Source organism: Oncorhynchus mykiss, chromosome 27 (genome assembly GCF_057628025.1).
Source record: "Oncorhynchus mykiss isolate SJ-2025 chromosome 27, ASM5762802v1, whole genome shotgun sequence".
NCBI lineage: Eukaryota > Metazoa > Chordata > Actinopteri > Salmoniformes > Salmonidae > Oncorhynchus > Oncorhynchus mykiss.
Genome location: NC_143048.1, coordinates 46490753 through 46513299, shown reverse-complemented (window position 1 = coordinate 46513299; position 22547 = coordinate 46490753). Strand labels below are relative to the sequence as shown.

Genomic DNA, 22547 nt, shown 5'->3' with positions numbered 1-22547 from the left:
CTTTTTAGGTGAGCATTGATGACACCGTGTGATAAGCAGTCCATTCCCAGCATGCCTCTCCAGAGTGCCTGTTGGAGAGATGCATCGCTACGGCGCACCACCAACGTTCTGTCCCCAAGGAATGATCTAACATAAATCACGAAGCATTTATAGGATAGGGCAGAGAGAGTATGTGGCTTTTTTTTCCCGTAGTCTACAGGCTGAAGATAAAATGGATGACAATGTAATGAGACGGACACTTTGTACAGGTTTCACCGATCAAATAGCCACACCTAAATAGCGCCCGATCAAATAATAGAAATGCGCTGGCTGTCATGTTAACGAACAACATATCCTAAAAAAAACAGGTCAAAGTGAAATGGACAAAAACAACTGTTGTCCAGGAGTTTCCCCCCATTGTCATAATCAGTGGTTTCAAGTTTGTATCCGTACATTTTTGACAAGCTGAACATAGCGTAAAATAAAAATACGTCTGCATTTCCCGCCGTGTAAACACATTGTAAATAGGTTCACGATAACTCCTGATAAAGTCAGGTAGTTTATATTCAGCGCTTAAACAGCCAACATGATTAGAATCAGGACTAATAAAGCCAATGCAACGGCCTGTTTTTACAAATGAAGGGCCTACCACATAGATGTGCATTCATAAAACTCCATTGCGGGCTGACATGGTAGGCTACACCCCAGTAAGCACGGACGTCTTTTGTACCAGTTTTTTTTGTTGGTATTTTACAAACGGTAGGCTTAACACAGGTGATGGTTAGACTCATGTGGCGCGGACTGACTCAGCTCCATACGAGGTGATGGGAGAGGAGGGCATTGATAAAATTCAATTTCAGGCAACACTGTGGGCTCCAAAGAGGTGTAATGAGTTTGTACTAAAAAAAGATGTCACATAAAGCTAACTTCATTATTCATTTTTTACCGTCTTTTGGACGGCTTTTTTTGGTGCAGTCTTTGATTTCCACGTCCACGGACATTGGTTTTTGGTCAGGTCCGGACCAAATCTGAACCAATCATAGGGTTCAGATTTTGTCCGGTCTGGACCAGTCCTGATTTGGCACAAACATAGACGTCTGTCTATAAATTATATCTTTTCAACTTCAACAGCCCAAAATGTGCCTGATTTCAACATCTGGAAAATACATATTTTCACCTTCCATTCAGAACCTAAATTTATATTAATTTCCACTCCCGGAAATACATAATTTTGCTGCCTATTTTTTGGTCTTGCCTAGTACAGCAAGGACCAGCTAGGACCAGCTAGGACCAGCGAGGGCCAGCAAGGACCAGAAAGGACCAGCAAGGACCAGCTAGGACCAGCAAGGACCAGCAAGGACCAGCTAGGACCAGCAAGAACCAGCAAGGACCAGCTAGGACCAGCAAGGACCAGCAAGGACCAGCTAGGACCGGCTAGGACCGGCTAGGACCGGTTAGGACCGGCAAGGACCGGCTAGGACCGGCAAGGACCGGCTAGGACCAGCTAGGACCAGCTAGGACCAGCAAGGACCAGCTAGGACCAGCTAGGACCAGCAAGGACCAGCAAGGACCAGCAAGGACCAGCTAGGACCAGCAAGGACCGGCTAGGACCGGCAAGGACCGGCTAGGACCGGCAAGGACCGGCAAGGACCAGCTAGGACCAGCTAGGACCAGCAAGGACCAGCTAGGACCAGCAAGGACCAGCTAGGACCAGCAAGAACCAGCAAGGACCAGCAAGGACCAGCAAGGACCAGCAAGGACCAGCCCTGACCTCAGCCGGGAACTCATGTAAGATATTCATTTCTACAGTCATAACATTCATCCAACATCCTTCATTCATAGCTAAACCTAAAAATAAAAATACATCAGCACTATTCCAACATGCAGTATCATGGTTTCCTACCCAATAGGCACCCCATTTACTATTTAGTGCACTAGTTTTAACCAGGGCCCTCTAAAAGTAGTGTACTATATATAGGGAATAGGGTGCAAATTGAGAAAAGAGCTATGGAGCTCATAATCATTATCGTATTGTGAAAGATTTCTAAGATGTGATTGTCGGTCTCGGTCTATGATCACTGACCATACATTTCAGTGGTATTGCAAGATGCCTTTTTTCTCTCTCTCTCTCATGCATTTCTATAATGAGATGAACCTACAGACGGATCAGTATCGTATAAAACTTCCCAACAACCCTTTTTCTCACGGATCAGAATTGTCTGGAAGGACCATGAAAAGGAGCCGGTAATGGTAAGGATTCTGAAGGATTCGTATACAGGCGGAAAGCACACAAGATAGACCATCATGTAATTTCAAGATGATGCCAGCTTTAAAAAATGAATAAATATGCATGCGACTGTTGAAGACACAAAGAAGATGTTCTTATGGTTCGTAATAGAGTGTGGGCCAGGGCCAATAGAGTGAGGGCCAGGGCCAATAGAGTGAGGGCCAGGGCCAATAGAGTGTGGGCCAGGGCCAATAGAGTGAGGGCCTGGGCCAATAGAGTGAGGGCCAGGGCCAATAGAGTGAGGGCCAGGGCCAATAGAGTGTGGGCCAGGGCCAATAGAGTGTGGGCCAGGGCCAATAGAGTGTGGGCCAGGGCCAATAGAGTGTGGGCCAGGGCCAATAGAGTGTGGGCCAGGGCCAATAGAGTGTGGGCCAGGGCCAATAGAGTGAGGGCCAGGGCCAATAGAGTGTGGGCCAGGGCCAATAGAGTGTGGGCCAGGGCCAATAGAGTGAGGGCCAGGGCCAATAGAGTGAGGGCCAGGGCCAATAGAGTGTGGGCCAGGGCCAATAGAGTGTGGGCCAGGGCCAATAGAGTGAGGGCCAGGGCCAATAGAGTGTGGGCCAGGGCCAATAGAGTGAGGGCCAGGGCCAATAGAGTGTGGGCCAGGGCCAATAGAGTGTGGGCCAGGGCCAATAGAGTGTGGGCCAGGGCCAATAGAGTGTGGGCCAGGGCCAATAGAGTGTGGGCCAGGGCCAATAGAGTGTGGGCCAGGGCCAATAGAGTGTGGGCCAGGGCCAATAGAGTGTGGGCCAGGGCCAATAGAGTGTGGGCCAGGGCCAATAGAGTGTGGGCCAGGGCCAATAGAGTGTGGGCCAGGGCCAATAGAGTGTGGGCCAGGGCCAATAGAGTGAGGGCCAGGGCCAATAGAGTGTGGGCCAGGGCCAATAGAGTGTGGGCCAGGGCCAATAGAGTGTGGGCCAGGGCCAATAGAGTGAGGGCCAGGGCCAATAGAGTGTGGGCCAGGGCCAATAGAGTGTGGGCCAGGGCCAATAGAGTGAGGGCCAGGGCCAATAGAGTGTGGGCCAGGGCCAATAGAGTGTGGGCCAGGGCCAATAGAGTGTGGGCCAGGGCCAATAGAGTGTGGGCCAGGGCCAATAGAGTGTGGGCCAGGGCCAATAGAGTGTGGGCCAGGGCCAATAGAGTGTGGGCCAGGGCCAATAGAGTGTGGGCCAGGGCCAATAGAGTGTGGGCCAGGGCCAATAGAGTGTGGGCCAGGGCCAATAGAGTGAGGGCCAGGGCCAATGTTCATTGTGCCTGTCGTGTTAGAGACTGAGTAATACAGTGGCAGAGAGCCTAGCTAGGTATCGCGTGTGGAGCGGACTGACTCAGCTCCATGCGAGGTGATGGTTAGACTCATGTGGAGCCGACTGACTCAGCTCCATGCGAGGTGATGGTTAGACTCATGTGGAGCGGACTGACTCAGCTCCATGCGAGGTGATGGGAGAGGACTGACTCAGCTCCATGCGAGGTGATGGGAGAGGACTGACTCAGCTCCATGCGAGGTGATGGGAGAGGCCTGACTCAACTCCATGCGAGGTGATGGGAGAGGACTGACTCAACTCCATGCGAGGTGATGGGAGAGGACTGACTCAACTCCATGCGAGGTGATGGGAGAGGACTGACTCAACTCCATGCGAGGTGATGGGAGAGGACTGACTCAGCTCCATCAGAGGTGATGGGAGAGGACTGACTCAGCTCCATACGAGGTGATGGGAGAGGACTGACTCAGCTCCATGCGAGGTGATGGTTAGACTCATGTGGAGCGGACTGACTCAGCTCCATGCGAGGTGATGGTTAGACTCATGTGGAGTGGACTGACTCAGCTCCATGCGAGGTGATGGGAGAGGACTCATGTGGAGTGGACTGACTCAGCTCCATGCGAGGTGATGGGAGAGGACTGACTCAACTCCATACAAGGTGATGGTTAGACTCATGTGGAGAGGACTGAATCAGCTCCATGCGAGGTGATGGGAGAGGACTGACTCAGCTCCATGCGAGGTGATGGTTAGACTCATGTGGAGCAGACTGACTCAGCTCCATGCAAGGTGATGGTTAGACTCATGTGGAGCTGACTGACTCAGCTCCATGCGAGGTGATGGGAGAAGACTGACTCAGCTCCATACGAGGTGATGGTTAGACTCATGTGGAGTGGACTGACTCAACTCCATGCGAGGTGATGGTTAGACTCATGTGGAGAGGACTGAATCAACTCCAGGCGAGGTGATGGTTAGACTCATGTGGAGCGGACTGACTCAGCTCCATACGAGGTGATGTTTAGACTCATGTGGAGCGGACTGACTCAGCTCCATGCGAGGTGATGGGAGAGGACTGACTCAACTCCATGTGAGGTGATGGGAGAAGACTGATTCAGCTCCATGCGAGGTGATTGTTAGACTCATGTGGAGCGGACTGTCTCAGCTCCATGCGAGGTGATGGGAGAGGACTGACTCAACTCCATGCGAGGTGATGGGAGAGGACTGACTCAACTCCATGCGAGGTGATGGGAGAGGACTGACTCAACTCCATGTGAGGTGATGGGAGAGGAAAGACTCAGCTCCATGCGATGTGATGGTTAGACTCATGTGGAGCGGACTGACTCAGCTCCATGCGAGGTGATGGGAGAGGACAGACTCAGCTCCATGCGAGGTGATGGTTATACTCATGTGGAGCGGACTGACTCAACTCCATGCGAGGTGATGGGAGAGGACTGACTCAGCTCCATGCGAGGTGATGGTTAGACTCATGTGGAGCGGACTGACTCAACTCCATGCGAGGTGATGGGAGAGGACTGACTCAGCTCCATACGAGGTGATGGTTAGACTCATGTGGAGCGGACTGACTCAGCTCCATGCGAGGTGATGGAGAGGTCTGACTCAGCTCCATGCGAGGTGATGGTTAGACTCATGTGGAGCAGACTGACTCAGCTCCATGCGAGGCGATGGTTAGACTCATGTGGAGCTGACTGACTCAGCTCCATGCGAGGTGATGGGAGAGGACTGACTCAGCTCCATGCGAGGTGATGGGAGAGGACTGACTCAGCTCCATGCGAGGTGATGGTTAGACTCATGTGGAGCTGACTGACTCAACTCCATGCGAGGTGATGGGAGAGGACTGACTCAGCTCCATGCGAGGTGATGGTTAGACTCATGTGGAGCGGACTGACTCAGCTCCATACGAGGTGATGGTTAGACTCATGTGGAGCTGACTAACTCAACTCCATGCGAGGTGATGGGAGAGGACTGACTCAGCTCCATGCGAGGTGATGGGAGAGGACTGACTCAACTCCATGCAAGGTGATGGGAGAGGACTGACTCAGCTCCATGCGAGGTGATGGTTAGACTCATGTGGAGCTGACTGACTCAACTCCATGCGAGGTGATGGGAGAGGACTGACTCAGCTCCATGCGAGGTGATGGTTAGACTCATGTGGGGCTGACTGACTCAACTCCATGCGAGGTGATGGGAGAGGACTGACTCAGCTCCATGCGAGGTGATGGTTAGACTCATGTGGAGCGGACTGACTCAGCTCCATACGAGGTGATGGTTAGACTCATGTGGGGCTGACTGACTCAACTCCATGCGAGGTGATGGGAGAGGACTGACTCAGCTCCATGCGAGGTGATGGTTAGACTCATGTGGAGCGGACTGACTCAGCTCCATACGAGGTGATGGTTAGACTCATGTGGAGCTGACTGACTCAACTCCATGCGAGGTGATGGGAGAGGACTGACTCAGCTCCATGCGAGGTGATGGGAGAGGACTGACTCAACTCCATGCAAGGTGATGGGAGAGGACTGACTCAGCTCCATGCGAGGTGATGGTTAGACTCATGTGGAGCTGACTGACTCAACTCCATGCGAGGTGATGGGAGAGTACTGACTCAGCTCCATGCGAGGTGATGGTTAGACTCATGTGGAGCGGACTGACTCAGCTCCATACGAGGTGATGGTTAGACTCATGTGGGGCTGACTGACTCAACTCCATGCGAGGTGATGGGAGAGGACTGACTCAGCTCCATGCGAGGTGATGGGAGAGGACTGACTCAACTCCATGCAAGGTGATGGGAGAGGACTGACTCAAGCTCCATGCGAGGTGATGGTTAGACTCATGTGGAGCTGACTGACTCAACTCCATGCGAGGTGATGGGAGAGGACTGACTCAGCTCCATGCGAGGTGATGGTTAGACTCATGTGGAGAGGACTGACTCAGCTCCATGAGAGGTGATGGTTAGACTCATGTGGGGCTGACTGACTCAACTCCATGCGAGGTGATGGGAGAGGACTGACTCAGCTCCATGCGAGGTGATGGTTAGACTCATGTGGAGCGGACTGACTCAGCTCCATACGAGGTGATGGTTAGACTCATGTGGGGCTGACTGACTCAACTCCATGCGAGGTGATGGGAGAGGACTGACTCAGCTCCATGCGAGGTGATGGTTAGACTCATGTGGAGCGGACTGACTCAGCTCCATACGAGGTGATGGTTAGACTCATGTGGAGCTGACTGACTCAACTCCATGCGAGGTGATGGGAGAGGACTGACTCAGCTCCATGCGAGGTGATGGGAGAGGACTGACTCAACTCCATGCAAGGTGATGGGAGAGGACTGACTCAGCTCCATGCGAGGTGATGGTTAGACTCATGTGGAGCTGACTGACTCAACTCCATGCGAGGTGATGGGAGAGGACTGACTCAGCTCCATGCGAGGTGATGGTTAGACTCATGTGGAGCGGACTGACTCAGCTCCATACGAGGTGATGGTTAGACTCATGTGGGGCTGACTGACTCAACTCCATGCGAGGTGATGGGAGAGGACTGACTCAGCTCCATGCGAGGATATGGTTAGACTCATGTGGAGCGGACTGACTCAGCTCCATACGAGGTGATGGTTAGACTCATGTGGAGCTGACTGACTCAACTCCATGCGAGGTGATGGGAGAGGACTGACTCAGCTCTTTGCGATGTGATGGTTAGACTCATGTGGAGCGGACTGACTCAGCTCCAAACGAGGTGATGGTTAGACTCATGTGGAGCAGACTGACTCAGCTCCATACGAGGTGATGGGAGAGGACTGACTCAACTCCATGCGAAGTGATGGGAGAGGACTGACTCAACTCCATGCGAGGTGGTGGTTAGACTCATGTGGAGCTGACTGACTCAGCTCCATACGAGGTGATGGTTAGACTCATGTGGAGCGGACTAACTCAGCTCCATGCGAGGTGGTGGTTAGACTCATGCTGTGAGATAGGAAGGCTATGGGCAAATCTGAAATGGCAACCTTATAGGGCTCTGGACACAAGTAGAGCCCTATATTGTGTAGGGAACAGGGTCCCATTTGGGACGCTGGCTGTGGCGTGTGGCGTGTGTTACCTCACATCAATCAATCAATCAATCAATCAATCAAATGTATTTATAAAGCACTTTTTTCTTGTTTTACATCAGCCAATGTCACAAAGTGCTGTACATGTACCACCACACATGTATGACCTCGCATATATGACCTCACATCCTGATTGCAATTATGACCTGACAGCCGGCTAGCAGCGGGATATTTACCTGTGGTGGGCTCTGGTACGTCTTTGGCTGTTGCCATGGTTGCAGACAGAGACGCAGAGGCAAGGAAGGAAGGGAAGACGAGGGGAGAACAACATCATATCAGACCACATAAAGATGAAATCATAGAATGAGGCATGGAATGGGGGGGGGGGGTATGGGGTTCCAGTGCTCTTAGACTGTCGACATAGACAGACAGACGGACGGACAGACAGAGAGAGGGGTTACCATGCTCTTAGACTGTCGACACAGACAGACAGACAGACAGACGGACGGACAGACAGACAGACAAAGCGGGGCAACATAGTGGCCCAAAGCGAAGCTCACTTCAAGCTTAGCTGAGTGCCGACTGACAGAACCAGAAGAAGCCGGCTGAAACGAACGTCGGGGCCGTTCTTTGGAGACATCACAGTGACAGCAGTACAGGGCCCAGTGACACACACACACAGACAGACAGTCAGGATGACAACGATGACAATCAACCACGAGGTATTCAAAGTCTACTCTCTGTTATGGGGTAGAAGGCTATGGCAGACAGCTCTTAAAATAGGAGTAGAGATTGTAGACACTTAGAAACAAAAATGTGCTATCTAGAACCTAAAAGGGTTCTTCGGCTGTCCACATAGGAGAACCATTTGAGGAACCCCTATTTTGGTGCCAGGTAGAACCCATCTGGTTCCTGGTAGAAACCTTTTGGTTACTAGGTAAAACCCTTTTTAGTTTCATGTAGAACCTGTTCCACAGGCGGTCTATTAAACCAGCTGTCTGGGTATCAGCTGTCTGGGTATCAGCTGTCTGGGTATCAGCTGTCTGGGTATCAACTGTCTGGGTATCAGCTGTCTGGGTATCAACTGTCTGGGTATCAGCTGTCTGGGTATAAACTGTCTGGGTATCAGCTGTCTGGGTATCAGCTGTCTGGGTATCAGCTGTCTGGGTATCAGCTGTCTGGGTATCAGCTGTCTGGGTATCAGCTGTCTGGGTATCAACTGTCTGGGTATCAGCTGTCTGGGTATCAACTGTCTGTGTATAAGCTGTCTGGGTATCAGCTGTCTGGGTATCAGCTGTCTGGGTATCAGCTGTCTGGGTATCAACTGTCTGGGTATCAACTGTCTGGGTATCAGCTGTCTGGGTATCAACTGTCTGGGTATCAGCTGTCTGGGTATCAGCTGTCTGGGTATCAACTGTCTGGGTATCATCTGTCTGGGTATCAGCTGTCTGGGTATCAACTGTCTGGGTATCAGCTGTCTGGGTATCAGCTGTCTGGGTATCAACTGTCTGGGTATCAGCTGTCTGGGTATCAGCTGTCTGGGTATCAGCTGTCTGGGTATCAACTGTCTGGGTATCATCTGTCTGGGTATCAACTGTCTGGGTATCATCTGTCTGGGTATCATCTGTCTGGGTATCAACTGTCTGGGTATCAGCTGTCTGGGTATCAACTGTCTGGGTATCATCTGTCTGGGTATCAACTGTCTGGGTATCATCTGTCTGGGTATCAGCTGTCTGGGTATCATCTGCCTGGTTACATTAGACCTGATCACTCTCTATTTCCCTCTACACTTTTGATGTTTAATGGACAGGGTGAAGGAGTACTCACTCTCCAACCAAGTTACGTGACTTGATAGGCAAACTTAAGTGGAGAGGAAATTCTGCAACTCTTGGTTCTTTATTGTATTTTGTCTTAATCAGACAGCAGTACAACTTGTTTTTCACACTCATCACGACGGATATGGATGCAAACCAGCTATGCAGCTAGAGTACAGCCATGCTTTCCGGCTCTGAAGGTCAAGTCCTGGGGCTCAATGTATCAAGCGTAAGAGTGCTGATTTAGGATCTGCTAAGAGTGCTGATCTAGGATCTGCTCCCCCCCCCCCCCCCCCCCCCATCTCAGTGCAAGAGGTGTCACTACAGTCCCCCGGTTCGAATCCAGGCTGCATCACATCCGGCCGTGATTGGGAGTCCCTATAGGGCGGCGTACAGTTTGCCCAGCGTCGTCCGGGTCTGGCTGGGGGTAGGGCCGTCATAGTAAATAAAGAATTTGTTCTTAACTGACTTGCCTAGTTAGATAAAGGTTAAATCTAAAGAAAATAATAGTAATTGTGACCTTGAAGGCAAAACAGATCCTAAATCAGAATTTCTACACCGAGACGGTTGATATATACGGCCCCTGCTCTCACAGCATGACAACTATGTCTCATTAGGTCAACTCTCCTTCCTATTTCCATAGTGGAAAAACAACATCAACATGGATTTAACTACAGCTTCTGTTGTATTGTGAATCCAACTGTGGGATTCTGAATGCATAAACCCTTTCCAAGCAGCAGTACACCGTGAAGGGAGGCCAGCTTCTCTAACGCTCTACTTTATAAACAGTAGAACACAGTGAAGGGAGGCCAGCTTCTCTAACGCTCTACTTTATAAACAGCAGAACACAGTGAAGGGAGGCCAGCTTCTCTAACGCTCTACTTTATAAACAGCAGAACACAGTGAAGGGAGGCCAGCTTCTCTAACGCTCTACTTTATAAACAGCAGAACACGGTGAAGGGAGGCCAGCTTCTCTAACGCTCTACTTTATAAACAGCAGAACACAGTGAAGGGAGGCCAGCTTCTCTAACTCACTACTTTATAAACAGCAGAACACGGTGAAGGGAGGCCAGCTTCTCTAACGCTCTACTTTATAAACAGCAGAACACAGTGAAGGGAGGCCAGCTTCTCTAACGCTCTACTTTATAAACAGCAGAACACGGTGAAGGGAGGCCAGCTTCTCTAACGCTCTACTTTATAAACAGCAGAACACAGTGAAGGGAGGCCAGCTTCTCTAACTCTCTACTTTATAAACAGCAGAACACGGTGAAGGGAGGCCAGCTTCTCTAACGCTCTACTTTATAAACAGCAGAACACGGTGAAGGGAGGCCAGCTTCTCTAAGTCTCTACTTTATAAACAGCAGAACACGGTGAAGGGAGGCCAGCTTCGTCAACGCTCTACTTTATAAACAGTAGAACACGGTGAAGGGAGGCCAGCTTCTCTAACTCTCTACTTTATAAACAGCAGAACATGGTGAAGGGAGGCCAGCTTCTCTAACGCTCTACTTTATAAACAGCAGAACACGGTGAAGGGAGGCCAGCTTCTCCAACGCTCTACTTTATAAACAGTAGAACACGGTGAAGGGAGGCAAGCTTCTCTAACCCTCTACTTTAAAAACAGTAGAACACAGTGAAGGGAGGCCAGCTTCTCTAACTCTCTACTTTATAAACAGCAGAACACGGTGAAGGTGAGGCCAGCTTCTCTAACTCTCTACTTTATAAACAGCAGAACACAGAGAAGGGAGGCCAGCTTCTCTAACTCTCTACTTTATAAACAGCAGAACATGGTGAAGGGAGGCCAGCTTCTCTAACTCTACTTTATAAACAGCAGAACACGGTGAAGGGAGGCCAGCTTCTCTAACGCTCTACTTTATAAACAGCAGAACACAGTGAAGGGAGGCCAGCTTCTCTAACTCTCTACTTTATAAACAGCAGAAGACGGTGAAGGGAGGCCAGCTTCTCTAACTCTCTACTTTATAAACAGCAGAACATGGTGAAGGGAGGCCAGCTTCTCTAACTCTCTACTTTATAAACAGCAGAACATGGTGAAGGGAGGCCAGCTTCTCTAACTCTCTACTTTATAAACAGCAGAACATGGTGAAGGGAGGCCAGCTTCTCTAACTCTCTACTTTATAAACAGCAGAACACGGTGAAGGGAGGCCAGCTTCTCTAACTCTCTACTTTATAAACAGCAGAACACGGTGAAGGGAGGCCAGCTTCTCTAACTCTCTACTTTATAAACAGCAGAACACGGTGAAGGGAGGCCAGCTTCTCCAACGCTCTACTTTATAAACAGTAGAACACGGTGAAGGGAGGCCAGCTTCTCTAACTCTCTACTTTATAAACAGCAGAACTTGGTGAAGGGAGGCCAGCTTCTCTAACGCTCTACTTTATAAACAGCAGAACACAGAGAAGGGAGGCCAGCTTCTCCAACGCTCTACTTTATAAACAGTAGAACACGGTGAAGGGAGGCAAGCTTCTCTAACCCTCTACTTTATAAACAGCAGAACATGGTGAAGGGAGGCCAGCTTCTCTAACTCTCTACTTTATAAACAGCAGAACACGGTGAAGGTGAGGCCAGCTTCTCTAACTCTCTACTTTATAAACAGCAGAACACAGAGAAGGGAGGCCAGCTTCTCTAACTCTCTACTTTATAAACAGCAGAACAAGGTGAAGGGAGGCCAGCTTCTCTAACGCTCTACTTTATAAACAGCAGAACACAGAGAAGGGAGGCCAGCTTCTCTAACTCTCTACTATATAAACAGCAGAACATGGTGAAGGGAGGCCAGCTTCTCTAACTCTCTACTTTATAAACAGCAGAACACGGTGAAGGTGAGGCCAGCTTCTCTAACTCTCTACTTTATAAACAGCAGAACACAGAGAAGGGAGGCCAGCTTCTCGAACTCTCTACTTTATAAACAGCAGAACATGGTGAAGGGAGGCCAGCTTCTATAACTCTACTTTATAAACAGCAGAACACGGTGAAGGGAGGCCAGCTTCTCTAACGCTCTACTTTATAAACAGCAGAACACAGTGAAGGGAGGCCAGCTTCTCTAACTCTCTACTTTATAAACAGCAGAACACGGTGAAGGGAGGCCAGCTTCTCTAACGCTCTACTTTATAAACAGCAGAACACAGAGAAGGGAGGCCAGCTTCTCCAACGCTCTACTTTATAAACAGCAGAACACAGAGAAGGGAGGCCAGCTTCTCTAACTCTCTACTTTATAAACAGCAGAACATGGTGAAGGGAGGCCAGCTTCTCTAACTCTCTACTTTATAAACAGCAGAACATGGTGAAGGGAGGCCAGCTTCTCTAACTCTCTACTTTATAAACAGCAGAACATGGTGAAGGGAGGCCAGCTTCTCTAACTCTCTACTTTATAAACAGCAGAACACGGTGAAGGGAGGCCAGCTTCTCTAACTCTCTACTTTATAAACAGCAGAACACGGTGAAGGGAGGCCAGCTTCTCTAACTCTCTACTTTATAAACAGCAGAACACGGTGAAGGGAGGCCAGCTTCTCTAACTCTCTACTTTATAAACAGCAGAACATGGTGAAGGGAGGCCAGCTTCTCTAACTCTCTACTTTATAAACAGCAGAACACGGTGAAGGTGAGGCCAGCTTCTCTAACTCTCTACTTTATAAACAGCAGAACACAGAGAAGGGAGGCCAGCTTCTCGAACTCTCTACTTTATAAACAGCAGAACATGGTGAAGGGAGGCCAGCTTCTATAACTCTACTTTATAAACAGCAGAACACGGTGAAGGGAGGCCAGCTTCTCTAACGCTCTACTTTATAAACAGCAGAACACAGTGAAGGGAGGCCAGCTTCTCTAACTCTCTACTTTATAAACAGCAGAAGACGGTGAAGGGAGGCCAGCTTCTCTAACGCTCTACTTTATAAACAGCAGAACACAGAGAAGGGAGGCCAGCTTCTCCAACGCTCTACTTTATAAACAGCAGAACACAGAGAAGGGAGGCCAGCTTCTCTAACTCTCTACTTTATAAACAGCAGAACATGGTGAAGGGAGGCCAGCTTCTCTAACTCTCTACTTTATAAACAGCAGAACATGGTGAAGGGAGGCCAGCTTCTCTAACTCTCTACTTTATAAACAGCAGAACACGGTGAAGGGAGGCCAGCTTCTCTAACTCTCTACTTTATAAACAGCAGAACACGGTGAAGGGAGGCCAGCTTCTCTAACTCTCTACTTTATAAACAGCAGAACACGGTGAAGGGAGGCCAGCTTCTCTAACTCTCTACTTTATAAACAGCAGAACACGGTGAAGGGAGGCCAGCTTCTCTAACTCTCTACTTTATAAACAGCAGAACATGGTGAAGGGAGGCCAGCTTCTCTAACGCTCTACTTTATAAACAGCAGAACACGGTGAAGGGAGGCCAGCTTCTCCAACGCTCTACTTTATAAACAGTAGAACGCGGTGAAGGGAGGCAAGCTTCTCTAACCCTCTACTTTATAAACAGTAGAACACGGTGAAGGGAGGCCAGCTTCTCTAACTCTCTACTTTATAAACAGCAGAACACGGTGAAGGTGAGGCCAGCTTCTCTAACTCTCTACTTTATAAACAGCAGAACATGGTGAAGGGAGGCCAGCTTCTCCAACGCTCTACTTTATAAACAGTAGAACACGGTGAAGGGAGGCAAGCTTCTCTAACCCTCTACTTTATAAACAGTAGAACACGGTGAAGGGAGGCCAGCTTCTCCAACGCTCTACTTTATAAACAGTAGAACACGGTGAAGGGAGGCCAGCTTCTCTAACTCTCTACTTTATAAACAGCAGAACATGGTGAAGGGAGGCCAGCTTCTCTAACGCTCTACTTTATAAACAGCAGAACACAGAGAAGGGAGGCCAGCTTCTCCAACGCTCTACTTTATAAACAGTAGAACAAGGTGAAGGGAGGCAAGCTTCTCTAACCCTCTACTTTATAAACAGCAGAACATGGTGAAGGGAGGCCAGCTTCTCTAACTCTCTACTTTATAAACAGCAGAACACGGTGAAGGTGAGGCCAGCTTCTCTAACTCTCTACTTTATAAACAGCAGAACACAGAGAAGGGAGGCCAGCTTCTCTAACTCTCTACTTTATAAACAGCAGAACAAGGTGAAGGGAGGCCAGCTTCTCTAACGCTCTACTTTATAAACAGCAGAACACAGAGAAGGGAGGCCAGCTTCTCTAACTCTCTACTTTATAAACAGCAGAACATGGTGAAGGGAGGCCAGCTTCTCTAACTCTCTACTTTATAAACAGCAGAACACGGTGAAGGTGAGGCCAGCTTCTCTAACTCTCTACTTTATAAACAGCAGAACACAGAGAAGGGAGGCCAGCTTCTCTAACTCTCTACTTTATAAACAGCAGAACATGGTGAAGGGAGGCCAGCTTCTCTAACGCTCTACTTTATAAACAGCAGAACACAGAGAAGGGAGGCCAGCTTCTCCAACGCTCTACTTTATAAACAGTAGAACAAGGTGAAGGGAGGCAAGCTTCTCTAACCCTCTACTTTATAAACAGCAGAACATGGTGAAGGGAGGCCAGCTTCTCTAACTCTCTACTTTATAAACAGCAGAACACGGTGAAGGTGAGGCCAGCTTCTCTAACTCTCTACTTTATAAACAGCAGAACACAGAGAAGGGAGGCCAGCTTCTCTAACTCTCTACTTTATAAACAGCAGAACAAGGTGAAGGGAGGCCAGCTTCTCTAACGCTCTACTTTATAAACAGCAGAACACAGAGAAGGGAGGCCAGCTTCTCTAACTCTCTACTTTATAAACAGCAGAACATGGTGAAGGGAGGCCAGCTTCTCTAACTCTCTACTTTATAAACAGCAGAACACGGTGAAGGTGAGGCCAGCTTCTCTAACTCACTACTTTATAAACAGCAGAACACAGAGAAGGGAGGCCAGCTTCTCTAACTCTCTACTTTATAAACAGCAGAACATGGTGAAGGGAGGCCAGCTTCTATAACTCTACTTTATAAACAGCAGAACACGGTGAAGGGAGGCCAGCTTCTCTAACGCTCTACTTTATAAACAGCAGAACACAGTGAAGGGAGGCCAGGTTCTCTAACTCTCTACTTTATAAACAGCAGAAGACGGTGAAGGGAGGCCAGCTTCTCTAACGCTCTACTTTATAAACAGCAGAACACAGAGAAGGGAGGCCAGCTTCTCCAACGCTCTACTTTATAAACAGCAGAACACAGAGAAGGGAGGCCAGCTTCTCTAACTCTCTACTTTATAAACAGCAGAACATGGTGAAGGGAGGCCAGCTTCTCTAACTCTCTACTTTATAAACAGCAGAACATGGTGAAGGGAGGCCAGCTTCTCTAATTCTCTACTTTATAAACAGCAGAACATGGTGAAGGGAGGCCAGCTTCTCTAACTCTCTACTTTATAAACAGCAGAACACGGTGAAGGGAGGCCAGCTTCTCTAACTCTCTACTTTATAAACAGCAGAACACGGTGAAGGGAGGCCAGCTTCTCTAACTCTCTACTTTATAAACAGCAGAACACGGTGAAGGGAGGCCAGCTTCTCCAACGGTCTACTTTATAAACAGTAGAACACGGTGAAGGGAGGCCAGCTTCTCTAACTCTCTACTTTATAAACAGCAGAACATGGTGAAGGGAGGCCAGCTTCTCTAACGCTCTACTTTATAAACAGCAGAACACGGTGAAGGGAGGCCAGCTTCTCCAACGCTCTACTTTATAAACAGTAGAACGCGGTGAAGGGAGACAAGCTTCTCTAACCCTCTACTTTATAAACAGTAGAACACGGTGAAGGGAGGCCAGCTTCTCTAACTCTCTACTTTATAAACAGCAGAACACGATGAAGGTGAGGCCAGCTTCTCTAACTCTCTACTTTATAAACAGCAGAACATGGTGAAGGGAGGCCAGCTTCTCCAACGCTCTACTTTATAAACAGTAGAACACGGTGAAGGGAGGCAAGCTTCTCTAACCCTCTACTTTATAAACAGTAGAACACGGTGAAGGGAGGCCAGCTTCTCTAACTCTCTACTTTATAAACAGCAGAACACGGTGAAGGTGAGGCCAGCTTCTCTAACTCTCTACTTTATAAACAGCAGAACACAGAGAAGGGAGGCCAGCTTCTCTAACTCTCTACTTTATAAACAGCAGAACAAGGTGAAGGGAGGCCAGCTTCTCTAACGCTCTACTTTATAAACAGTAGAACACAGAGAAGGGAGGCCAGCTTCTCTAACTCTCTACTTTATAAACAGCAGAACATGGTGAAGGGAGGCCAGCTTCTCTAACTCTCTACTTTATAAACAGCAGAACACGGTGAAGGTGAGGCCAGCTTCTCTAACTCTCTACTTTATAAACAGCAGAACACAGAGAAGGGAGGCCAGCTTCTCTAACTCTCTACTTTATAAACAGCAGAACATGGTGAAGGGAGGCCAGCTTCTATAACTCTACTTTATAAACAGCAGAACACGGTGAAGGGAGGCCAGCTTCTCTAACGCTCTACTTTATAAACAGCAGAACACAGTGAAGGGAGGCCAGCTTCTCTAACTCTCTACTTTATAAACAGCAGAAGACGGTGAAGGGAGGCCAGCTTCTCTAACGCTCTACTTTATAAACAGCAGAACACAGAGAAGGGAGGCCAGCTTCTCCAACGCTCTACTTTATAAACAGCAGAACACAGAGAAGGGAGGCCAGCTTCTCTAACTCTCTACTTTATAAACAGCAGAGCATGGTGAAGGGAGGCCAGCTTCTCTAACTCTCTACTTTATAAACAGCAGAACATGGTGAAGGGAGGCCAGCTTCTCTAACTCTCTACTTTATAAACAGCAGAACATGGTGAAGGGAGGCCAGCTTCTCTAACTCTCTACTTTATAAACAGCAGAACACGGTGAAGGGAGGCCAGCTTCTCTAACTCTCTACTTTATAAACAGCAGAACACGGTGAAGGGAGGCCAGCTTCTCTAACTCTCTACTTTATAAACAGCAGAACACGGTGAAGGGAGGCCAGCTTCTCCAACGGTCTACTTTATAAACAGTAGAACACGGTGAAGGGAGGCCAGCTTCTCTAACTCTCTACTTTATAAACAGCAGAACATGGTGAAGGGAGGCCAGCTTCTCTAACGCTCTACTTTATAAACAGCAGAACACGGTGAAGGGAGGCCAGCTTCTCCAACGCTCTACTTTATAAACAGTAGAACGCGGTGAAGGGAGACAAGCTTCTCTAACCCTCTACTTTATAAACAGTAGAACACGGTGAAGGGAGGCCAGCTTCTCTAACTCTCTACTTTATAAACAGCAGAACACGATGAAGGTGAGGCCAGCTTCTCTAACTCTCTACTTTATAAACAGCAGAACATGGTGAAGGGAGGCCAGCTTCTCCAACGCTCTACTTTATAAACAGTAGAACACGGTGAAGGGAGGCAAGCTTCTCTAACCCTCTACTTTATAAACAGTAGAACACGGTGAAGGGAGGCCAGCTTCTCTAACTCTCTACTTTATAAACAGCAGAACACGGTGAAGGTGAGGCCAGCTTCTCTAACTCTCTACTTTATAAACAGCAGAACACAGAGAAGGGAGACCAGCTTCTCTAACTCTCTACTTTATAAACAGCAGAACAAGGTGAAGGGAGGCCAGCTTCTCTAACGCTCTACTTTATAAACAGCAGAACACAGAGAAGGGAGGCCAGCTTCTCTAACTCTCTACTTTATAAACAGCAGAACATGGTGAAGGGAGGCCAGCTTCTCTAACTCTCTACTTTATAAACAGCAGAACACGGTGAAGGTGAGGCCAGCTTCTCTAACTCTCTACTTTATAAACAGCAGAACACAGAGAAGGGAGGCCAGCTTCTCTAACTCTCTACTTTATAAACAGCAGAACATGGTGAAGGGAGGCCAGCTTCTCTAACTCTACTTTATAAACAGCAGAACACGGTGAAGGGAGGCCAGCTTCTCTAACGCTCTACTTTATAAACAGCAGAACACAGTGAAGGGAGGCCAGCTTCTCTAACTCTCTACTTTATAAACAGCAGAAGATGGTGAAGGGAGGCCAGCTTCTCTAACGCTCTACTTTATAAACAGCAGAACACAGAGAAGGGAGGCCAGCTTCTCCAACGCTCTACTTTATAAACAGCAGAACACAGAGAAGGGAGGCCAGCTTCTCTAACTCTCTACTTTATAAACAGCAGAACATGGTGAAGGGAGGCCAGCTTCTCTAACTCTCTACTTTATAAACAGCAGAACACGGTGAAGGGAGGCCAGCTTCTCTAACTCTCTACTTTATAAACAGCAGAACACGGTGAAGGGAGGCCAGCTTCTCTAACTCTCTACTTTATAAACAGCAGAACACGGTGAAGGGAGGCCAGCTTCTCCAACGGTCTACTTTATAAACAGTAGAACACGGTGAAGGGAGGCCAGCTTCTCTAACTCTCTACTTTATAAACAGCAGAACATGGTGAAGGGAGGCCAGCTTCTCTAACGCTCTACTTTATAAACAGCAGAACACGGTGAAGGGAGGCCAGCTTCTCCAACGCTCTACTTTATAAACAGTAGAACGCGGTGAAGGGAGACAAGCTTCTCTAACCCTCTACTTTATAAACAGTAGAACACGGTGAAGGGAGGCCAGCTTCTCTAACTCTCTACTTTATAAACAGCAGAACACGATGAAGGTGAGGCCAGCTTCTCTAACTCTCTACTTTATAAACAGCAGAACATGGTGAAGGGAGGCCAGCTTCTCCAACGCTCTACTTTATAAACAGTAGAACACGGTGAAGGGAGGCAAGCTTCTCTAACCCTCTACTTTATAAACAGTAGAACACGGTGAAGGGAGGCCAGCTTCTCTAACTCTCTACTTTATAAACAGCAGAACACGGTGAAGGTGAGGCCAGCTTCTCTAACTCTCTACTTTATAAACAGCAGAACACAGAGAAGGGAGACCAGCTTCTCTAACTCTCTACTTTATAAACAGCAGAACAAGGTGAAGGGAGGCCAGCTTCTCTAACGCTCTACTTTATAAACAGCAGAACACAGAGAAGGGAGGCCAGCTTCTCTAACTCTCTACTTTATAAACAGCAGAACATGGTGAAGGGAGGCCAGCTTCTCTAACTCTCTACTTTATAAACAGCAGAACACGGTGAAGGTGAGGCCAGCTTCTCTAACTCTCTACTTTATAAACAGCAGAACACAGAGAAGGGAGGCCAGCTTCTCTAACTCTCTACTTTATAAACAGCAGAACATGGTGAAGGGAGGCCAGCTTCTCTAACTCTACTTTATAAACAGCAGAACACAGTGAAGGGAGGCCAGCTTCTCTAACTCTCTACTTTATAAACAGCAGAAGACGGTGAAGGGAGGCCAGCTTCTCTAACGCTCTACTTTATAAACAGCAGAACACAGAGAAGGGAGGCCAGCTTCTCCAACGCTCTACTTTATAAACAGCAGAACACAGAGAAGGGAGGCCAGCTTCTCTAACTCTCTACTTTATAAACAGCAGAACATGGTGAAGGGAGGCCAGCTTCTCTAACTCTCTACTTTATAAACAGCAGAACATGGTGAAGGGAGGCCAGCTTCTCTAACTCTCTACTTTATAAACAGCAGAACATGGTGAAGGGAGGCCAGCTTCTCTAACTCTCTACTTTATAAACAGCAGAACACGGTGAAGGGAGGCCAGCTTCTCTAACTCTCTACTTTATAAACAGCAGAACACGGTGAAGGGAGGCCAGCTTCTCTAACTCTCTACTTTATAAACAGCAGAACACGGTGAAGGGAGGCCAGCTTCTCCAACGCTCTACTTTATAAACAGTAGAACACGGTGAAGGGAGGCCAGCTTCTCTAACACTCTACTTTATAAACAGCAGAACATGGTGAAGGGAGGCCAGCTTCTCTAACGCTCTACTTTATAAACAGCAGAACACGGTGAAGGGAGGCCAGCTTCTCCAACGCTCTACTTTATAAACAGTAGAACATGGTGAAGGGAGGCAAGCTTCTCTAACCCTCTACTTTATAAACAGTAGAACACGGTGAAGGGAGGCCAGCTTCTCTAACTCTCTACTTTATAAACAGCAGAACACGGTGAAGGTGAGGCCAGCTTCTCTAACTCTCTACTTTATAAACAGCAGAACACAGAGAAGGGAGGCCAGCTTCTCTAACTCTCTACTTTATAAACAGCAGAACAAGGTGAAGGGAGGCCAGCTTCTCTAACGCTCTACTTTATAAACAGCAGAACACAGAGAAGGGAGGCCAGCTTCTCTAACTCTCTACTTTATAAACAGCAGAACATGGTGAAGGGAGGCCAGCTTCTCCAACGCTCTACTTTATAAACAGCAGAACACAGAGAAGGGAGGCCAGCTTCTCGAAAAGCGTTTGATCCATCTTTGAGGGATTATGTTGCATGTGGCCCTCATTTGTGCATGGACACACACACACACACACACACACACACACACACACACACACACACACACACACACACACACACACACACACACACACACACACACACACACACACACACACACACACACACACACGCATGCGCACATACACACATTCACACATACACACAAAATAATTGCAGACATAATGAGGTCTTAAATAAGAACTGGGGTTTGCGGAAATATTGCATAGCATATTTTGTATTCCACAGTTTTCTCTGTAGAATGTCCTGTCAAGTTGTTGTGGGAAGACCTGACAGAAATATGTGTTTGAAAAAGGCTGTGGATTTATGGATTTTACTGGTTTACCATGCGAGTGAAGAGAAAATCCATTCACTTTATGTGTCCCAAATGCAACCCTATTCCCTATATAGTGCACTACATTTGATGAATGCCCTATGGTCCCTGGTAAAAAAATTGTGCACCAAAGAGGGAATAGGGTGCCAAATTGGGACACAAGTACTGTCTCTTTCTTCACAGAAAATGACTCTCCTGGCTCCATTGACAACAGGGTCTGGAGTGAACCAATGGAACACGTGCTGATTCTGAAAAAGCAGAGCGAGATATAAATATATTACAAATCTGAGCATCTTTCCTCAACCTCTGTGGTTCACCAACCTCCAGCTGTTCTCAACCTCTGTGGTTCACCAACCTCCAGCTGTTCTCAACCTCTGTGGTTCACCAACCTCCAGCTGTTCTCTCCCCATCTCTGTGGTTCACCAACCTCCAGCTGTTCTCAACCTCGGTGGCTCACAAACCTCAACCTTTCATCACCCTCTGGGTCTCACAAACCTCCAGCTCTCATCAAGCTCTGTGTCTCACAAACCTCCAGCTGTCCTCAACCTCTGTGGCTCAAAGAGCACCAGCTGTTATCCTCTGTGGCTCAGAAACCTCCAGCTGTCCTCAACCTCTGTGGCTCAAAGAGCACCAGCCGTCTTTATCCTCTGTGGCTCAGAAACCTCCAGCTGTCCTCGACAGCTGTGGCTCGCAAACCTCCAGCTCTCCTCGACCTCTGTAGTGGTGATGCTGATGGTGGGGGTGGTGGTGATGGTGGGGGTGGTGATGGTGGTGGGGTTGATGATGGTGGGGGTGGAGATGGTGATGCTAGATAATGGGTGTGGTTAAGGTTAAGATTAAGGTTGGTATTAAGGAAGCTGATCCTAGTGTACCTATTGGTGGTGGTGGGAGTAGAACAAAAGCTAAGTGGAACAAAGGGAATGAACGCTCTAACCACTAGGCTACCCTGCCGCCCCGGGGATGTGAACGCTCTAACCACTAGGCTACCCTGCCGCCCCGGGGATGTGAACGCTCTAACCACTAGGCTACCCTGCCGCCCCGGGGATGTGAACGCTCTAACCACTAGGCTACCCTGCCGCCCCGGGGATGTGAACGCTCTAACCACTAGGCTACCCTGCCGCCCCGGGGATGTGAACGTTCTAACCACTAGGCTACCCTGCCGCCCCGGGGATGTGAACGCTCTAACCACTAGGCTACCATGCCGCCCCGGGGATGTGAAAGCTCTAACCACTAGGCTACCCTGCCGCCCCGGGGATGTGAACGCTCTAACCACTAGGCTACCCTGCCGCCCCGGGGATGTGAACGCTCTAACCACCAGGCTACCCTGCCGCCCCGGGGATGTGAACGCTCTAACCACTAGGCTACCCTGCCGCCCCGGGGATGTGAACGCTCTAACCACTAGGCTACCCTGCCGCCCCGGGGATGTGAACGCTCTAACCACTAG

General features: G+C 48.6%; 1 protein-coding gene across 5 annotated transcripts in view; it reads right to left on the bottom strand.

Moving 5' to 3' along the window:
* The window catches only part of cadm2b (cell adhesion molecule 2b), a 520268-nt gene that overhangs the window by 8711 nt on the left and 489010 nt on the right, over window positions 1-22547 (bottom strand). For 2 of the 5 annotated variants that reach the window (XM_036965373.2, XM_036965371.2), the window contains one exon: window positions 7821-7847. The exons of the other annotated variants lie outside the window; for them this stretch is intronic. In XM_036965373.2, the coding sequence (XP_036821268.2) occupies window positions 7821-7847 (27 nt within the window). The remainder of the gene's footprint in view (window positions 1-7820; window positions 7848-22547) is intronic. 5 annotated transcript variants of the gene reach the window in all.